The 20096-nt window shown below is 23.0% G+C and overlaps 6 protein-coding genes across 6 annotated transcripts; 3 read left to right on the top strand and 3 right to left on the bottom strand. All coding sequences in view use genetic code 6, as the record gives it.

Moving 5' to 3' along the window:
- Positions 1-400: 400 nt before the first annotated feature.
- Positions 401-1387, bottom strand: TTHERM_00137730 (oxidoreductase, short chain dehydrogenase/reductase family protein; the record flags this gene model as incomplete). The annotated part of the gene is made up of 1 exon (XM_001019755.3): positions 401-1387. The coding sequence occupies one exon, from the start codon at positions 1385-1387 to the stop codon at positions 401-403; it is 987 nt and encodes a 328-aa protein (XP_001019755.2).
- A 1164-nt stretch (positions 1388-2551) lies between these two features.
- Positions 2552-4531, top strand: TTHERM_00137740 (cytochrome P450 family monooxygenase). The gene is made up of 5 exons (XM_001019756.2): positions 2552-2864; positions 2917-3609; positions 3671-3717; positions 3769-3921; positions 3980-4531. The coding sequence occupies exons 1-5, from the start codon at positions 2600-2602 to the stop codon at positions 4340-4342; spliced, it is 1521 nt and encodes a 506-aa protein (XP_001019756.2). The 5' UTR covers positions 2552-2599; the 3' UTR covers positions 4343-4531.
- A 1079-nt stretch (positions 4532-5610) lies between these two features.
- TTHERM_00137750 (cytochrome P450 family monooxygenase) lies at positions 5611-7585 on the top strand. The gene is made up of 5 exons (XM_001019757.2): positions 5611-5928; positions 5985-6677; positions 6731-6777; positions 6829-6981; positions 7043-7585. The coding sequence occupies exons 1-5, from the start codon at positions 5664-5666 to the stop codon at positions 7403-7405; spliced, it is 1521 nt and encodes a 506-aa protein (XP_001019757.2). The 5' UTR covers positions 5611-5663; the 3' UTR covers positions 7406-7585.
- Positions 7586-8340: 755 nt separating this feature from the next.
- On the bottom strand, positions 8341-10445 carry TTHERM_00137760 (hypothetical protein; the record flags this gene model as incomplete). The annotated part of the gene is made up of 8 exons (XM_001019758.2): positions 8341-8820; positions 8874-8969; positions 9061-9207; positions 9252-9539; positions 9599-9867; positions 9921-10130; positions 10189-10319; positions 10372-10445. The coding sequence occupies 8 exons, from the start codon at positions 10443-10445 to the stop codon at positions 8341-8343; spliced, it is 1695 nt and encodes a 564-aa protein (XP_001019758.2).
- Positions 10446-11626: 1181 nt separating this feature from the next.
- On the top strand, positions 11627-11980 carry TTHERM_00137770 (hypothetical protein; the record flags this gene model as incomplete). The annotated part of the gene is made up of 1 exon (XM_001019759.1): positions 11627-11980. One exon carries the CDS (start codon positions 11627-11629, stop codon positions 11978-11980), a length of 354 nt encoding a protein of 117 aa, XP_001019759.1.
- A 977-nt stretch (positions 11981-12957) lies between these two features.
- On the bottom strand, positions 12958-19993 carry TTHERM_00137780 (hypothetical protein; the record flags this gene model as incomplete). Its single annotated transcript, XM_001019760.3, has 15 exons — positions 12958-13455; positions 13509-13658; positions 13718-14265; positions 14324-14569; positions 14629-14989; positions 15046-16230; positions 16284-16592; positions 16661-17295; positions 17352-17713; positions 17770-18124; positions 18181-18474; positions 18543-18766; positions 18816-19015; positions 19356-19736; positions 19868-19993. 15 exons carry the CDS (start codon positions 19991-19993, stop codon positions 12958-12960), a joined length of 5874 nt encoding a protein of 1957 aa, XP_001019760.1.
- Positions 19994-20096: the final 103 nt, after the last annotated feature.

The raw sequence follows: 20096 nt of genomic DNA, 5'->3' as shown, positions 1-20096 counted from the left end.
TAAAATATTTATTAATATTGACTTATAACAAATTATGATTATAAAAAAGGAGGTTATTTTCTTTATTATCTCAATTCATTCTTTTCATATTACAGTTTAAAATAATTTGAAGAACTTTTATATATTATAAAAAAGTATAAATCCTCTAATCAAAATTCATAGCTCTTTACATATTTATTAATTTTATGTTTTTTACTTTATCATAATTAAGTGGTTTTAAAATTTAAAATATTATTATTATCTGCCATAAATTTTAGCAATTTTTGAAAATTAAATTAAATTTTTTAAATGTATCTATAAAAAATATTTATTTATAAAGACAAGAAAGAGAATTTACTCAACATTTTAAGATGTATTTATAAAATATATCTTTAGATTTATAAGGAAGTTTTATAATTATTCATTTATTTTTATTTTATTCAACGTTATAAGAATCTTTTACTTTAATCATTTACTTAAAAGATAATAAATCTACCAAATATTCAGGTATGATAGAAGATAAAGCACTTTGAATTTAGTGAATATAATTTCCGTTATTATATTAAATTCTTCCAACTAGATTTAGTGATGATTCTGTAAATTATTCAGCTGAAATATAGCCATTTAAAGCTCCTTGTTTGATTTATTTATTAGTCATCTAAGTTTAAGTCACTAATGGAGTTAAAGTCAAAAAATCTATTTTTTTTCTATATTCTTAGTTTAAACTTCTAGAAAGGTGTAAATTAAAGGCTTTTGTTGCTGAATAAATTTCAGTCATTGGAATAGTCTTTACTCCTGCATAAGAGCTAATATCTATAATAGCTGATCTTTATGACCTATTCAATAATTGAGTTATTAATGCACGAGTGATCAAAGCTTAGGGTACTGTATTAACTACAATGTTTTCAATAACATTCTTGACTGGTAATTTATGATAATACTTTTCGCCTGCTGCTAAATCTATTCCTACATTATTAATAAGAATCGAAACATCCAAATTTTTTACTTTTTCAACAATATTATTGAAAAAAGAATCATCTTTCAAGCTATTTGAGAAATCAGCTACCACAATTTTATAAGATAGTGATGGAAATTTTTTTTTAAGATCATCTACAATAGGCAACGTCTTTTCTTAGTTTCTAACAATAAGCACGACATTAAATCCTCTTTTTGATAAAGAATAGCAGAACTACTTTCCAATTCCATCAGATGCTCCAGTAACTATTGCCCAACTGTTTTAACCAAATCTAGCTTAAAGATCTAACCCTGGCTGTGCCAATCTAACAAAGAAGTCAATTATAGAGATCAGATAAGTTAGTATGTGGTATAATCCTAAAATTACAAAGAACTTAATTAGCAAATTACTATTTTAAAATTCAGATAAAAACACTTAAATTGATTCAATCATAATATCTTTAGTTTTTTATTATAAATAAATTTTCAATAATTTAAAAATTATAATTAATTACTTCTTATCTAAAATAAATAGATAAATATATCAAATTTTATTACCTATATAAAATAAAGAACAATTAATTTTTCAATAATAAATAATTTATATTGGAAATAAATAATATTTAATAATAATGAAAAAACTCTAAAAATAAATATAAAAAATCTAGATAAAAATTATTTTATAAAATAAATCACATTTATTTTGCTTTAAAAAATATATCTTAATTAATTTTAAACTTAAAATTAAAAAAAAGTATTTAATTGATTAAACTAATTAGATAATATTTATTTTGAAAATAAGCAAATAATTCAATTTCTATGTATTGTAAATTTCTGTAGGTTCATAAAAAAATATTTGGTATTTATTTTGTTACTTACCCAAATTTTTTGGTAAAATGTCAAAAATTTTAATAAGGTCTATCTCTATCCCTATGAAGTATGCTAATACATTAAATAAAATTTGATTTTATTATAAAAAAAATTAGAGTAAATTTAAGAAATTTATTTATTTATCTGTATATAATTAATATTTGAGCTATTAAACAATTTCTATATAATAAGAGGGTTCTAAAATTAATTAATTTCTATTTCAATGACAGTAAAATTTAAGAATTTAATTCTATATTGATTGAATTAAGCATATTTGTAAATATTTTAATTGCTGACTGGAAATTCATTAAATATTTCAAAATTGTCTTATTTAATTATTTTACATAAGAAATAATTAAAAATAGCAAAAAATAAATTTATGATTTAAAAATATCTGCAAAAAAATAATATAATTTAACTAATTTAAACATTTTTAATTATGTTGTTAAAATTTTGAATTTTTTCAGAAGTTTAAAACCTAATAATATTTTGATTGTCTTTAGAAAATTATATACATAATCAACAGATAGATTATTATCGAATAAAAATAAAGAAATGCTCAAATCGATGTCAAGATTATATTTTCAATGTAAAGCTATAACTTTTTGAAATATTAGTTTACATATTTTTAATGATAAGAAAGTTAAAACGAATATTTATGTGAAATCCTAATAAATTCCTATATTTTATTTAACAAAATCTTCTTTAAATAACCTTAAAAAAATTTAGATTATTAATTTTATAAATTAATTAATCAAAAACAAATATTTTTGCTTAAAAAATAAAACTACAAATAATGGGATTAATTTTGCAAATAATTATTTTTATTCTAACAATAATATCGCTTCTAGCGCTTTATCTTGTTTACAAGTTTTACGTCAAACCTAAAATTTTAATGGGATTCTATGAAAAACAAGGAGTTAAAAACCTTTGCTTCTATCCCTTTATTGGTAAATATAGCTTTGTTTCAAGAGACATAATGCTAAAAGGAGACGGATTCTACAGTATTAAAGATTTTTTAGCTCAAAATCCTGGTTGCAAATATTCTATGACTAATTTAGGTATATTTTTAAGTAAATTATATTAAAAAATCACCTTTTAAACTTAAATTAGCTGAATTTGTCTGTATTTAGTTATATGATCCTGACATTATTAAAGAGTTCTACAATTGCAAGCATATTGTTAAACACAAATTTGGTGTTGAAATTTTTTAAGAGTTTATGAACGGAATTGTCTTTGCAGAAGGTGAGGAACATACAAGAAAAAGAAAAATTATTTCTCAAGCTTTCCATTACTAATTGTTATAGAGTATGATATCACCACTATCAGAAATATATGATGAATTTATTGATAAGGTTAAGGATAAAAAAGTTGATGATTGCATTTCCATGTTTTAAGATATATCAGGTGAATCTGTTTTAAGACTATTTTTTAGCAAAAGTTTCAAAGATTATAAATATAGAAATAAAACTATGACTGAAACTTTAAGTGATTTGATTAACTGTGCTGGTTAAATGGCTAAATCAACTGAGTATGCATTTCTTGGTAAAGGGGCTTTAAGATTTGGAAAATTATCAACACTATAAAAAACAACTAAGGATATAAAAAAGATATTCAAAGAAGTTATAACTAATAGAATTGATTCTACAAATTTAGATGATTTAAAGCACAAACAGAGAAAAGATATGATTGATTATTTGATAGAGAACTAAGGCATAGATAAAATTGAATCTGAAAATAAAATAACAATTGAAACTATAATTGAAGAGTTTATCACCTTTTATGTTGCAGGTTTAGATACAACAGGTATTTTTTACTTTATGCTTGCTTACAATAAATTATAATTTTTTGGAAATAATTTTATTAGGACACACTCTTGGGATGGCCATGTACTACTTAAGTGTTTATCCAGAGGTATATTTTATTTATTTTAAATAAAAATAAGCTCTATTTAAAAATTAAAAGTGCACAAAAAAGCTTTCTGAAGAGATAAAGGCAACAATAAAATCTTAAGCAGATTTAACTTCGGAAAATATTAAAAATATGAAATATTTATAAGCATTTGTAAATGAGGTATTAAGACACTATACAATAGCAGACTAATTATTTATGAGAACAGTATTTATTATTTTCTTTCTGAAACATTCATTAAATCTTGATATTTTTAAAAAAATAGGCTACTTAAGACATTTAATTAGGAAATCTCAAAATTAAAAAGGGAACTGTTTTGAATGTAGGAAATTTGGAAAACCACTTTGATCCAAAATACTTCAAAGATCCTCATTAATTCAATCCATAAAGATGGTTAGATGGATCTCTTGATAAGCTACCTCCATATATTTTCAATCCATTCTCAGCAGGCAAGAACAATTGTATTGGATAACATTTTGCATAAATAAATATCAAAATTGGCCTTATAAAATTCATACAATCATTTGATTTTGAGATTGATCCAAACTACAAATTAATTTTAACTTTCTAATTTCTAATAGAACCTGTACAACCAATAGCTTTAACATTTAAATCAAAGAAACTGTGAGAAATTTAATATCTGTAAATATAAAATTTCTTATATAAATTGTTAAGTAAGTGCTGTATTATCAAAATACTTAACTTTGTTTGGTTATTAAATTTTTATTTAGTAATATTTTGAATTTTTTTTGACTGTAAACTAGCAATTAGAATCATACATAAATTTGAATTGTAACTTTAAATACTTATTTCTCTTAACAAAATTAAACTCTTTTTTGTTAGCTACAATTTTTTATTTTGCTAGATTTACAAAATATTTATTTAAGATATTATCTTATTTTGTTATATTAATTTTAATTTATCCATCCAATTTTAATTCGATCAAAAGCAAAAAAAAAAAAATTAATCAAATAATGCACTAAAAATTTTTAATTAAAGTTTATAATAAATTTAATGAAGTAAAAATATTGTGTAAATGAAATTAGAAGTATCATCACTAAAACTCTCTTAAAAATACTATAAGAATTATCTATTTATTGTTAGAAATTTTGTAACAAAATTTAATAAGAGTAACAAAATTAATGACTAAAATTTAATTATATAAACTATTTAACTAACTTACATTGTATAAAAGAAAAAAATGCTTGTTTGTTTCTGTAAACGAGATATTACGCATTAGTTAACTAACAATTAAAAAGAACTGTTCCCTTATTTGGTTTTTAAAAAATTAAATTAAATTTCTTTTTTTTGATGAATAAATAAACTAGATGTTTTGTTTTACTTTCTAAAAATTAAAAAGGATTTATAATTATGTTTGGATCGATTAGATTGTAAAATATCTTTATAAATATTTTGTGTTTTTTCAATAAGTAAGAGAAATCGAAAACAATATTTGCTTAAATAAAATTAAAACTTATCTCATTTACTACAGTCTTATATCCATTACAAATAAATTTAATGCTATAATTTTCAAGAATTTTTTACGCAAATTAAAAATGTATAATTGAATTCTTATTTATTATGGCTTCCTTTTTTTGTAAAATTCGTAATTAAATGGATCTGTATTACCAAAATATCGAGCTAATGGCACTTAGCATTTTAATAGAGATTTATTTTTTGAAATATTTATTATTTTTCTAATCGAAACCTACAAATTTTAATCTGGTATGATATTATGTGGTAAAATTAAGCTCCTTACATATATTTATCTTTGTTTGGATACTTTATTTGAATCAATAGTTTGCTAGATTAACTAAGTATTTATAAAGTAGTATTGTTTCTATTATTGCTTTTTGAAATTTTTAATTAAATCTATTAATTTATAGTTATAAATCCAAAAAAATTAAAAAAACAAAAATTTAATTTTAATTTGCACTAATAGCATAAAAATGAATATCTTAATACAAGCACTTCTATTAATTGCAGTTTTATTACTGTTGATGATTTTATTCTTTGTGAACAAATATTATATCAAAACGAGGTCTTTAATGAGATATTATGAAAATTAGGGCATAAATAACTCATATTACTTTCCATTAGTAGGAAAATATAAAAGAATGCTTGATTCAATTAAGGAGCATGGTGACTGCATGCATTATTACAAATAGCTTTTAACTAATTAACCTGACTGTAAGTATACAGTTACAAATTTAGGTAGAGTTTAAATTTAATAGTAAATCAAATTTAAAGTATTTTTGGTATAAATTCAGCTCACAATGTTTGCATTTACTTTTATGATCTAGAATTATTGAATTAGCTTTATAAGTGTAGTGATCTTGTAAAGCATTAGTTTGGAGTTGAAATATTCAAATAAGTAATGGCAGGACTTGTGTTTAATGAAGGAGAAGAACATTCAAGGAAGAGGAAAATTTTATCATAGGCTTTCCATTATCAATTATTACAGAACATGATTCCTTAATTATCATAAATATATGAAGAGTTTTTTGAAAAGATTAGAAATAAAAGGGTTAGCGACTGCATTATGATGGGTCAAGAAATTGTTGCTGAATCGATTGTTAGACTCTTCTTTAGTAATAGCTTCTAAGGCCTAAAGTTTAAAGGTAAGACGATGACAGAGGCTGTTAGTGGAATTATAGAAAGAGTAGGTTCTATGGCCAAATCTGCTAGCTACGCTTTGTTTGGAAAAATTTGCTTTTCTTTTGGATAAATGGCAAGTGTGAAAAAAGATTTGAAATAAATAAAAGAAATTTATAAAGAAATAATTACAAATAGGATTAATTCTACTAATTTAGAAGAATTGCAACATAAAAAATAAAAAGATTTAATTGATTACTTAATTGAAAGTAAAGGAATATCAAAAATTGAATCTGAAGAATCTATTACTATTGACTAAATTATTGAAGAATTCGTTACCTTTTAAGTTGCTGGTCTAGATTCTTCAGGTAATTATGATTCTTGATTATTTTTTAAATTAAAAAAATATAAAATAAAATAGGACATACTTTAGGAATGGTTTTGTACTATCTATGTATTTTCCCAGAAGTAATTTATTTGAGTAATTAAATTATAATTTTATTAACTTTAATTGTAAAGTGTAAGTAGAAATTGGTTGAAGAAATAGAACAAACAATTAAAACTCCAGACGATTTGAATACAGAGAGTATCAAAAAAATGAAATACTTAGGTGCATTTGTTAACGAAGTATTAAGATATTATTCAGTAGCAGATTAAATATTCCCCAGAACTGTAATTAATTCGTTAATTGTTTTTTTATATAAACTAAATAATAATATTTTAATTAAAAAAGTGCAATAAAGATATCTAAATAGGAGACTTGATAATCAAAAAAGGAACTTAAGTAAATGTAGGTATAATCGAAAACCATTACAATCCAAAATACTTTAAAGATCCTCATTAATTTAATCCTATGAGATGGTTGGATGGTTCCTTAGATAAACTAAATTCATATGCATTTAATCCATTCTCATCAGGCAAGCATAACTGCATTGGCTAACATTTTGCTTAGCTTGAAATAAAAGTTGGAATTATAAAATTCTTATAAGAATTTGATTTGGAATTAGACCAAGACTATAAATTTATTTTAAAGTTTTCCTTTTTAACTGAGCCATTAAATCCTATACCTATAACATTTAAATCTAAAAAATAATGAAAAATAAATCCTATGATAAAACAAATAATAATTAATTTTTAATTTTTTATATTAAATTCAATGTTAATATGCATTTTTGAGCTATTCATTAATTAATTAAAATTGTTTAAAATGTATCAAATTTATCTTTATATTTTAGATCCATTAGTTAAATAATTCATTTTTTTTACTAAAATTGGTGCATAATATAACTAAAATATTTTAAAACTTTATTTCTACCACAAATTAGACAAATTAAATTCAAATTATATCCCCATAACAAAAATAATGAAATAAATATCTAAACTAAAAATAATTAATATTTCTTTCTTTTTATTTTAAAATTCTATCTTATTTGTTGTAATTTTAAGTCATCTAAAATTTATTAAATTTATCCATTTATTTTAATTAATAAATTAAATTATTTATTTTTATAAATTTAATTTTTTACTAAAAATTGCTATCATAAAAAATTAACATATTTTCACACTTGTACTTCTTTAAAATCTATAATATCAATTCAATAAAATAAATTCTAATTAAATATCAATTAAATCTAAAAATAATGAAAAAGATCTAAACAAAAAAATTTGTTTATTGCTACTTTAAGTTTCATATTTTTTAGTCATCAATTAGTTAATTAAAATCTGCTACAATTTATCAAATTTATCTACTTATTTTAAATCAATTAATCATATTAATTATTTATGAGTATTTTACTAAGAATTGTTAGCATAAAACAATTAATCACTGCTTTACAAACTACAATCTCAATTCAACATAATAAATAGAAATTTACAATTATAATTTTCAATATATTTATTTACACGTAAATGCTATTTTGAAAAACTTTAAATTAATTTAAATAAGTTTGATAAAAATAAATTTTTTTTAATTTATATATTTAACTTATTTTTAAAGAGTAAAACGAAAACTGATTGAAATATAAATGATAATCATAAATATTCTTGGAATTAATTGCAATTATCTTCATTAATTTATTTATTTTCTTTTATGTATTCTTCCTGAAGCAATAAATTTTCATTTTATTTTTCAATTAACTACTTTTAGAGCTCTATAATTTTTTAGTGTAAAATAAAATCCTCCTCATCGTTTTTATCACTTTCTTAATTTATGTTATAGAGATTATTTAATTAGGTTTGATCATCTTCAATAAATTATATTTATTCAATTTAATTTAATTAGTTATAAAAATAAGGATCTTATCCTTGTTAGCATGACTACTGCCTGTAAGTAAAGGCTTCAATTTGTTAAGGATTTGATCTTTTTTCTGAATAATGTTCATTTTATGAGTTGTAGCCTGCTATTGAAGCACTACTTTGTATTTACTTTTTAGAGTTAAAAGCACTTTAACTTCTTTTAGATCTTTCTGTTGTAACACCTCTTTAACTTCTCTAAGTAGATAAATAGTTATTCTATTCAAAATAGTAAATTTTATTAATTTTTACTTCTTAAAAATATATATTACCTTAACTTAATTCTCACCTTCTTTTTCTGATTTATTATTTGGTTTTTTTTATTTAATTGCTTAATTTAGTTATTTCTAAAATTTTTCTACTTATTTCTATTTTATATTTCAGATTAATTTTTAAGTTAATTTTAAATATATTTTTAAATTTTAAATGAGTTTTTTAACTTGAAATTATATTTATTACCTAATATACTTATAAGAATTTTTCATATTTCTACTACTTTTCTAAAGCTTATTGATTTTTTTCTTTCTTTTCCTCTAGCAAGTTTCTTATTTCTTATTAGCTTAATCTCATAACTTTTTTTATTTCAAACTAAAGCTTTTAATTCTCCTAAAAAAATATTTTTTTTAAGTTTCATATTTAAATTTTTTTACCTATTATAAAGAAATGACTTTTAAGTTGAGTTACTACTCCTTAGAGGATAAGTCTTTTACTATTTTATCTTCTTATTTTACATTTTTTTTTAATTCTTTAATAGTTTATGACAATTATAATATTTCCTTATTTTTTTCTTCAATAGTACTTTCATATTCACTGCTTTTTTGATTATTGATTTTTCCAATTATTTTATTTTTAGAATTAATAATATTTTCAAGATCTCTATTCTTTTTTTCAAGACTCTCTATTTTCTTTTTTAGCTTTTCTTAGTCTTTTATTAAGTCCTTATTTAAAGTTATTTAAAAAATCATTCTAAAATTTATGAATATGTTAAAATTTTTACATTTATGATTTGAGTTAAGTTTTCACTATTTTATTATTAGTTCTATTTAAGCTATTCAACTTAGCTTTCATGTTATTTTTTTAGTTTATCTACAACTTCATTATTTTAAATTGAACATCTACTGATTATTTATTATTCTTTTATTAGCATATCGTCTTTTATTTATTATAAGGTTAGTTGCATGTTTTAAACCTAATTTTATTGGTCGATTACAATTTAATCTTTTTATTTTATTATTTCTCTTAGCTACTGCATTTCTTTAGAGCAATCTAATTAAATTTGAATTAATAATTTAAATTTTTAGCGGAAATCTATAAAATACTTTATAAATTGATTTGCAATTTTTGGTTTATTTAAGTTAGTTGATTCATTACTTATTCCTAATCCTTAATTTTATATTCTAATTTTTTATAATCAATAAGCAGAGGCTATTCATTTTATAGATATTTTTCATTTACTACCTATTAAGGTTCAAAATATGGTCTATTAGGATTGGAGTTCTCTTTATTATTATTTATTTGCTATTAATTTACTAAAGAAAATAATGAAATCTTAAGATTTAGTTAGCTTTTCAATATAAAAAATTCTACTTTCAATAGAAGAATTTCTTTAGTGCATTTTGAGCAGAGATATTGTTCTCTTGCATTTTGATAAAAGGTCTATTTCCTACTAATTTGGTGATATTATGTCATGCTTATTCTTTGAAAAATCAGTTTAAGGACTGCTTGAAATATAAAATGGATTATTTTATCATTTCTTTAAAATTTATTTACTTATAATCTGATAGAAGCGTTGAAACCTATTTGGTTTATAAATTCTATTCGTAATCAATATCTTAATTGTACATCTTAGATTTCAAAAAAATATAAATCTAAATTCTGTGTTATTTGCTTCAAATAATAATTTAATCGCAGGTTTATATTTTAAATCAAATTATTGTAAAAAATTTTTGAATTAATAACAAATAAATCTTTGCTTTTTCAAATCTTAGCATCTAAATTTTGATGGCTAAAAATTTACATTAAAATTATTTTGAATTGGTTTATAAAAATAAAAACAAATAAACTTCATTTAAATAAATAATAATATATAAAGAAAAGTGTATGTGAGAACACTTTTACCTCATTTATTTTTTAATTTTTAAATAAAATATTTGTGATAAAGAATCTTTCTAAAATTAATAAATTGATAACCTTGAGAGCAAAATTTTTCTATTCCTATATATAAATTAATTTACAAAAAACCTAAGTTAGATTAAAACTCCAAAACAAAGTTTGCAAAATTACTGATACTCACTTGTATAACCACTTTTAATGATTACTTTCTATTTTAAATCCTTAATCAGAAATTTTCTTATTTAGATGTAAATATCTTTGACTTTACATCTATTAAATGATTTTACAAATAATTTTCATAAAGATCAAATATTAATTCTTATTAATTTCATACCATGGTTTATTTTTTTATAAATCAGAAAATGTTTAGATAAAATAGAAAATTAAAAACTTCATTTAAGATGTAAATATCTTTTGACTTTATATCTATTAAATGACTTTACAAATAATTTTCATAAAGATTAAATATTAATTCTTATTAATTTCAATTACCATGGTTTATTTTTTTATAAATCAGAAAATGTTTAGATAAAATAGAAAAGCACTTAATAACTTCATTTTAGAAATTAAAACACTCAGCCTTTCTCTTTGCTTTGTAATTTGCAAAATTAAAAGATACAATTTTTTTGTTTGAAAATGCTTTACTATGAATGAAAAATAAAACTAATAAACTCTTTTTAAAATAATAATTCAGCATTGATTTTTATTATAAAACAGTTTTAAACCTTAAATAAAATCCTTAAATAATTAAGCTATTTACTTTTTGTGTAGAGGATATGTAGTTTCTTAACTAAATTAATCATTTTATATTTCAAAAGTTTTTTTGTTAGCTATAAATAACGAATTATTAGATGATATTTCATAGAATAATTATTAAATTGAAAAAAAAAATTAATTACAATAAAAATAAAAAATGAGATTATTAGCTTCTTCTATTTTGTTTATTCTAGCTATTGCTAATGTATCTGCTTTATCATCCAAAGATGCTTAATAATGCCAAACTTCAGCTAAGAATTCTGTTTAAACACTTTGCTTACCAGCTGACATAGATTGTGCTCTTGCCTTAAAAAGTGTTGCAAATTGCTTAAAATTATGTACTTAAGGTCCTAGTTAAAGTGATAGCTATATCCTTAATTGTGCTAAAACTAATTGTACAACAAGTAATTTATCTGTTTAGTCCTGGGTAAGTAAATTTATTTCTTGTCTCCACTTAGGAAAACTCTCACTTAGTTTCCTTTTATTAGCTCTATTTGCTATTGTTTTTTGATAAAATATTATGATTATTCTTATAATTTAATATAATAAATATTTAATTCTTTAAAGTAATAATCCATTTTATATTTGTATTATAATTTTTAAATATCTTTAAAAAACAAAAAAACTTTAATTAGCTTATTAGTTAAAATAACTAAGACTGACTTTGATTGCAATTTAAATTTATCTACTTTATTAATTTTTTATCTATTTGTGAATTAAATTAAATTTTATTTTCTTAAAAATTCAAACTACCTCACTTGTCTTATCGAAAAATATTTTTTGCAAAAAATACTAGTTACTAGGAAATACGGATCACATTTTTTTACTTTAAATAATTTAATAGAGAATGCATGACAAGATTATTGAGAAAACAATCAATATAAAAATATTAAAATTAATATCAAGAAGATTTTTAAAAATAATTAATTTTCATAAAACAAGTAAAAAGTGAATTTAAAAAAAATATGAATTGAGGAAAAAAATATTTTGGCTAACTAGAAGATTTAAATAAAATATTTATGTCAGAATTATTATTAAACTAAATTTTATTATTAAAATTTAAAAATGAGGTCACAAGATATTAGTGTTCTCAAGTATGCTTTTCTTTAGTAATTACTTAAATGTTTTAAATCTATTTTAAAGCAAGTCACATTAAAAGTTTATATTGTATTATCTAAGTTAGTTTTTTTTAGAATTTCATCCAAACTAAACCAATAATAAATAAAATAATTTATTAATAGGTAAATATAAATTATGCTAAAAATGCTAGTTTATTAGAGCATATTGTACTAAATACTTACATAGTATGCAGATAATAAGTAAAAACCATCAAATAAATATAAATTGAAGAAGAAAAAAAATTGAAACAAATTGTCTGAATGGGTAATTTTATTTAATGCTTTATACAAATATTTAAGTAAATCATAATATAAAAATAGTTGAATTGTTTTATTATATAAACTAACTTTTTTAAATATGTTTATTTTTTCATGCAAAATAATCGTATGGGTTAGCGATTTCTCTGATTTGTTTCTTTATCTTTTCGGATAAAGATAAAGAATTAAATGTTATAACTTCATCTTATTCTCTCCAATATTACCCAACAAATTCCTTTACTTTTTTTCTCATGTTTGCATTTAATGTTTTAGAGTTAATAACTTCTCTTAAGGCTTCCTCGGTCCAGGGGAGGATATCCTCTTAGAAGGCCAAAAGGAGAGACATTAAAACTTAAACAGCAATTTATTTTTAATCAGTAAGTTATTTGTATTCTTCAGAGTTTTTGTCTTTAGGAAGAAGAGATTGAGACTAAGATTTGTACTTTTAGAAGATAGTATTTTATTCATCTGTAGTGGCAAGCTTGAGAATTTCACTTAAGCAATCAACAGCTAACAAGGAAACAGAATTATTCTTATCAGTTAAGCCTCTAATTATCAAACTATCAACTTAAACTTAGTTTTCTTAATATTCTTCAAAGTATAAGAAGTTCTAATAAAAAATAAATTATCATGATTTCCATTTTAATACTGAAATTTGTTTACCTTTAAGAAGAGAATTACTTTTTGGCGACTGACCCAATTTTCACTTTCAATTTTTTCAGCTAAAATTCTCTTGATATCCTTTCTTATATTAGCAGGATACTCATTACATGACATAACCTTCAATATTTCTATCTCGTTTATATTCTCAGGCTTTTATGTATAAAAAAATAAATTAATCTCAGCTAGATTTTAAAAATATATTTATTTACCTTGTTGTCAATAATATATGTGAAGAATGGGCGGAAGTAAGACCAGAAGAGATCGTTTTAACGTTTGACAGAAATGCTATCAAGTACTTTGAAAGTCATGTGACTGTAGAGCTTTTTCTTTGACTCTTTCTTTACATTATTGAGCTTGTTAAATAAGTGCTCAATAAACTGAGTAATTAATTTATTATTTTCGAAAGCAGTATAGTCATCTTAAACGATAAGTTTCTTCTCATCAATTAATTGTTAAAGATCTTCTTTAATCCATTTTTCTTGCTTGAGTTTTTTAACATTTACTCTACTTATGATGCATGAGCAAAGAATTTCGGCAAATAATTCGCAATTTTCATCACTTTCTTTAGTATCTTCGACATCAGCATCCATGATGAGCTTCATTCCTTCTAAACAATACTTTCTAGCCCATGTTTGATTTAATGTTAAAACAGTTTTAAGAAGTTTATGATATCTAAATCTTTTGCCTATACCCTTTTAGTGTTTTAATTTTTCCAATATTCTTGAAGCAAATTCTTCTATGACATCAAATGAATTATCTTTTTAATATAAAAAAAATAAATAAGATATTAAATTTATTTTAGTTTTATATATTACTCTTAGAGGCAAGTGATATACTTAAGCACCAGTCTCTAAAAAGTTCTTATGAGCAATTAACAATACATTCTTAAGTAAGATTAACACAGAAATCCATATAAGGCTTTCTTTCTTCACGAGAGAGACGTTAAATCCATTTTAAGATAGACCAAACATAAATAGAAATCACTCTTTATCTTGGTAAATTGTTAAAGTCATCTGCAAGAGATTCTATTTTTTTATGAGTAGCATCAAAGAATCTTTTTCCTAATTTAAATAAATTAACATTTTTAGATTATTTTCTTATATTTAAAAAAAAATTATACCAACTGCCTAGAATATTTTCTTAAAGAGACGTGCGTAGAATTCGAATAAATTAAAATTAAGGTTAATGTTGAATAAGGTTTATTTCTTTTTATCTGAATCGAAAGTGAAATTAAATAAAATTTAGATTTAATCGAAGACTTCTCCTTGGCTTAAATCTATTTGTTGGTTTTCTTGGTCTTATTCATCACTATCGCTTGAGTAAATTTCTTTTGCTTCAAATATTGTTTCAATAAATTCATTAAAGAAGTTTTCATTTAAGAGAATTTTTATAATTGTTTCGGAGTAGATGCCATCGCTTTCTTTCATTTAGTAGCCTGATTTATTATAGAGGGGAGCATAGTCATAGTAAGTACCGATTTCCTAAAAAATTAAATAAAAATGATTGATTATTTTTTGAAAATTTAATTAATTTTTACTCTTGATTTAATTAAGTACGATTGTAAATCTTTTCTTTTTAAGAAATGATATTAAAAGAATTCCTCTAAGGTATACTCACCATCATTAGAATCTTCGACCTCCATGCTAGGACCAAAGAAGCCAGGCATAGGCTCATAATTTTTTTTAACAACTCTTCTCTTATTTATGTTAATTAATCTGAAAAGAAGTGATCTTCCATATTAAGCTAGATGAATGTCAGTCTTGCTTGTAGCAAAATTAATAGAAATTTAAGCAAATCTAGCTATGTAAGGGTGGTTCAAATCATCGAAGATATTTAAAAAGTATACAACAAATAGTCCACACAGAACCTTTGTTTTCCAATGAGTCTTTGGATCATCCATTTTATTGTTTGATTTATTTATAATTTCTAAGAAAGCTTCCCTAACTGCTTTAGCTTTTTCAAGTGAAATGCTGTCTCTATCAATTTTAATTGTCTTCAAACTCTCGTAATATTAAGGATTGCTTTTAATAATAGGAGGAATTGTGCATTTTTTAATGTCATTTGGTCTAAGCTATGAAAACAAATAAGCATCTTCATAGTTGGCGGTAAGTGTTTTCATTATTTATTCGATAACTTTCTACTACCAAATTTTTTTATCTAACATTTCGAATATTTCTACACTATTGAAAATATAATAGAAAGAGTCGGGATTAGCTGCGCAGCATGGGAATCTTTGTAATGACTCAATACGAAGATTAGTTAGCAAGAGTTCTTAAACTTTTTCTATAGTGGGAGTAGCTTCCTTTTAGAAAATATTTTCTTTAAAGATATAGTTGTTCATGATTTAGAAGGCCTTCTTATGCATAGACTCGTACTCGTTATCTTCAGTAAGAGAAAAGTTTAAATCATGGTCAAATCTAATTGACATTCTGAATAAGTAAGTAGGGTGGAATGACAGAATAAAGAAACTGTTAAATAATTAAAGTTTCTATTTGCCTAAATAAGGATTTAAGAAGAAGAACATATCTATCTTTTCATTTAAGTAGGTGATACACTCACTGGCTAAACTGAATCTATTATTGAATAGATTTGGTCTATGGAAATCATTCAAAACACATAATCCATCAATCATTTCATTAGATCTTTTAATTTCTTCAATTAAATAAGATTCTCCAAAGCACTCACGACTTATGTATTGATATAATTCAATAAGAGAAGCATCCTATTTTAATTTTTTATCATGAAATTTTTTAAAAGTCAAAAATATAAATTTACTTATATTGTCTTAGTGTGATGGAACAAGGAAGGTAACTTGGTGCATAAATCAGTTAATTCGTTACGGCAATTTGAGAGCTCTTCAAACATGAATTTGCTTTCAAAGCTTTTATAGAATTTATGGTATTGCTTTACCCTTTCGTTGCATTGATCAAGATTATCTGGTTTTATGAAAGGAATTCTGACATTGATACCAGAGAATGAAGCGAGAGCTACGTAGAGCACTTTATAAAAATCTTTTTAAGTCTTAGAAATTGATAAATCAGTAGATTCATCGAAAAGCATTTCATGGATAATGAGTGCATAGTCCTAATCGATTAAATAAGATTAAATATTAAACAAAATTCATTTAAAATCAAAGCTATTGATTATTTTACTTTTTCATAGTCTAAAATAGGGTATTGTGGCTTGCTAAAGTAGTTATCTTAGAAATAGCTAATAACTACATAGAGGGTTCTATTCAACCATTTCATAATGATGGCCTTTTCTTATTCTGAAGGGTTGTACCATTCAAGTTAAAATTTGTTTAAATCTGTTTTGCCTAAGTTATGAAGATATTGATATTTAGTATTATCTGTGGGACGTTCTGATTTATTTAAATAGCTAACATCAGTAGGATAAATATATCCTAGAGTCAGAATAACAGTGTGAATAATGTCACATGATTTTTCAAAAACACTTAAGTCGTCTTAGAAGAAACAAAGGAATGCAATAGTTTCTATGAAATCTAAGTGTTTGATAATATATGATCTAGAATAGCTCATTGCGTTTTCTAGGATGCTAACGTAGTATTTGATTGATGTATCAGTAAAAATAGCAAATTCTTTTTCTAAAATTTTATCTTTGTTTTCGTTCTTTTCCAAGAAATACCACATTACATTGCTCTTCATGCTTTCAATTGTGGATGGATCTGTTCTTTTCTTAATTAATTTCTTTTCTAAAAGTTCAATAGTCTTTTACAGTAAAACTTCTGGTTCAACCAAACTCAAACAATCTAAAAGGTATGCTATGGCTAAATAAAAAATTATTTTATTTATATTTTGTTCATGAATTTAAAATAAACATTACCTTATTGTCCTTCAGGGATAATATTGTCTTCAAGTCTTGCAAATAAGATATTAATATACTGTAAACGCAATGAGTGAGAGCTATTTACAATGAAAGTCCAGAAAATGTTATTGAAATCAATGATTAAAGTACAACTCTCACTGTCAGCCATATCAAGTGTGCCGATATTCTCTACTATCAATTTGAAGAATTTTATTGCAAAAATTTCTAACTATTAAATAAATTCTATAGCATCAAAATTATGATCGTTAATTAACTCTTAAAAGTCTTTTTCGTACTTTTCAGGATTTTCTGCCTTGTAGCTTTTGAAGAGGTCTTAATATCTTTCGATAGGGAGAAGCATGAAAATCTTAGAATAAGCTCTATGATTAAAAAAGTAAAAGTTAAAAAAATTATATTTTTGAGTCAATAAGTTTACTCAACAAGATCTAAATTATCCTTGACTCCTTATTTCTCAAATAATTTGAAAGAAGTCTTCAGGAATTAAGGAATATATTTCAAGCCTGTTGGACAAAGCTTGCGATCACAAAGAACTGGAATAATAAAAAGCACAATGTTTTTAATAGTTGCGTAATTTAATTCTTCCATGTAAGAAAAGCTTTGAAGACAATGCTCAATAACTGGAATAGCATATCTTTGAGGTTCAAAATAGCACAACCAATGCAAAATTTTGCAAGAACTATGAGAACCATCTTCCATATATACTAATTTTTTTAAGAATCTATCCAAAATTCCCAAAAATCTTTCTTTGCAAGTTTCATCTAGAATGAATTCTAACCAAAAAAAAAAAATAGCTTTATTAAGAAGTTAATATAAAGAAAATAAATACCTGGTTCGAATTGCTTTTTAGCTATACTCTTATTTTAATTCTTTTCCTGCAAGTATTCAGGAATGTGATAATCGCTAATATTGTATTCTAAATCAAAAATATCTGAATCGTCATCTTCTGTGCTCAATTTATCATCTAAATTATACTTATCCTTTTATTCCATATCATATCTAATAATGAACTTTCTAACAAAACCTTTGAATAACTTTAATAAAGTATCACATTGTTCTGACTTGTTATTAGGATTGAATACTCTGTCTATAAGCAAGAAAACTCTTTCAATATATTGCCAAACTATTGATTGATATTTTTTGAGTAATTAATTTAAATTCTAAATTAAAAATTTGAATAAATAAATTTACCTATTTCGTAGTTTTTGTGGGTAGAAGGAAGAAGAAGATGAACCATAAAATCAGGGATTTGTTTCATAATTGATTTTACACCAATAGGCTCTTCAGGAAGAAGTGTGTTAATAACATTTTCTTCAGCAGTAGCAGTATCAAGGATTAACAAATTATTTAGATTTCTAAAAATAGAAGTAAAAATTTCATCGTAATATTTCTCCCAATTAAGACTCTTAAATTCACTTTTATAAAAAAAATAAATAAATTTTTGAAATAAGGCAATAATTCTACCGAAGTATTTTCATGATATTGTAGAGCGTCAAAGTATTTCTAGAGCAATATGAGAAATTCAAATATTAAACAAAGTCTTATAGGAGTTCTTCATATACTTCTTTTCCAGCATCTTAGTCAATTTTCAAAAAGAGAGTTAACAAATTCATATGATGATCTGCCTTTGATGGAGTATAATTCTACTTAAATATCTCATAAACCTAGACACATAAAAAGATATTATATTTTTAATAATCAAAACTGAGAATTTGAAAATCAATAAATAAATAAATAAAAATTTATTTGGGGAAACAAATTATTGAAATGAGCTGAATTATTTATGCTTAATTTAAAAGCATTCATTCTAAACAATTAAAATAAACCAACAAGTAGCGTATCTTTATTTTTTATATGTTGAATCAAAGTTAAATATGATAACCTCAATTTAAAAATTCTAATAAACACTTTGCTAAAAGTTAAAGCCTTAAGCTAAACATAGATATTCATCTTAAAAATAGCATTAAATTATAGGAAAGAACAAATCAAAATGAAAATATTTACTTCTTTTATAGAAGACACGTCAAAATACTACTTGCATCTCTTTACTAAAACGATAAACTCCGAAAATAAAGAGATATTGTTTTATTCATTTCTGAAAGGCTTTTCTTCGTTGTTATGGAATTCTTAAAGATAAAACTCGTAAAATGATTTCCAATCAAGTTTAAAATCATCAAATTCGGGTCTAGTTGAAAGCATTTCATTCAAGAAATTAAAGAGAAGAACTTTGGAATCAGTTCTAACATTTTTTCTAGTGAATAACATGTCAAGTAATAGACTTATTAATAACTGTTATTCATCGAGTTTGAGTCCATAAACATTTTTAAACTTAACAATCAACTATTTGATGTTACTACCTGCAATACCTGCTTGATTGACTACATCCTTTTGTTAATAAATTGAATAAGAACTTAAATTAATCTAATTGAGGAGCCAAATGCTCAAATAATAGAAGTTTATATTTCGAAGAGTTAATGTATTTATATTGAAAAGCTTGAAAATAAAAAATGGAGTACTTTGGATGTAATTGTGTGAATAATCTCAGACCAAAAGAACTCTCTTTCACTATCGAAATTCTAATCCAACCCTAAGGGAAGTCTGTTATGATAAAACTTTTGTCTTAAAATTTTGCCGCTATTCATACAAATTGTGTGTGTGTCTTTTATGTTTTCTACTTAGTTTTGATGCACTCTTGAGTTGATTATATCAGATAAGCTTTTAATGATGTATCTATCTATCTTTTGT

Source organism: Tetrahymena thermophila (genome assembly GCF_000189635.1).
Source record: "Tetrahymena thermophila SB210 genomic scaffold scf_8254582, whole genome shotgun sequence".
Classification (NCBI taxonomy): Eukaryota; Ciliophora; class Oligohymenophorea; order Hymenostomatida; family Tetrahymenidae; genus Tetrahymena; species Tetrahymena thermophila.
The sequence above is the reverse complement of the archived record's forward strand: the minus strand, read 5'-3'. Positions and strand labels throughout refer to the sequence as shown.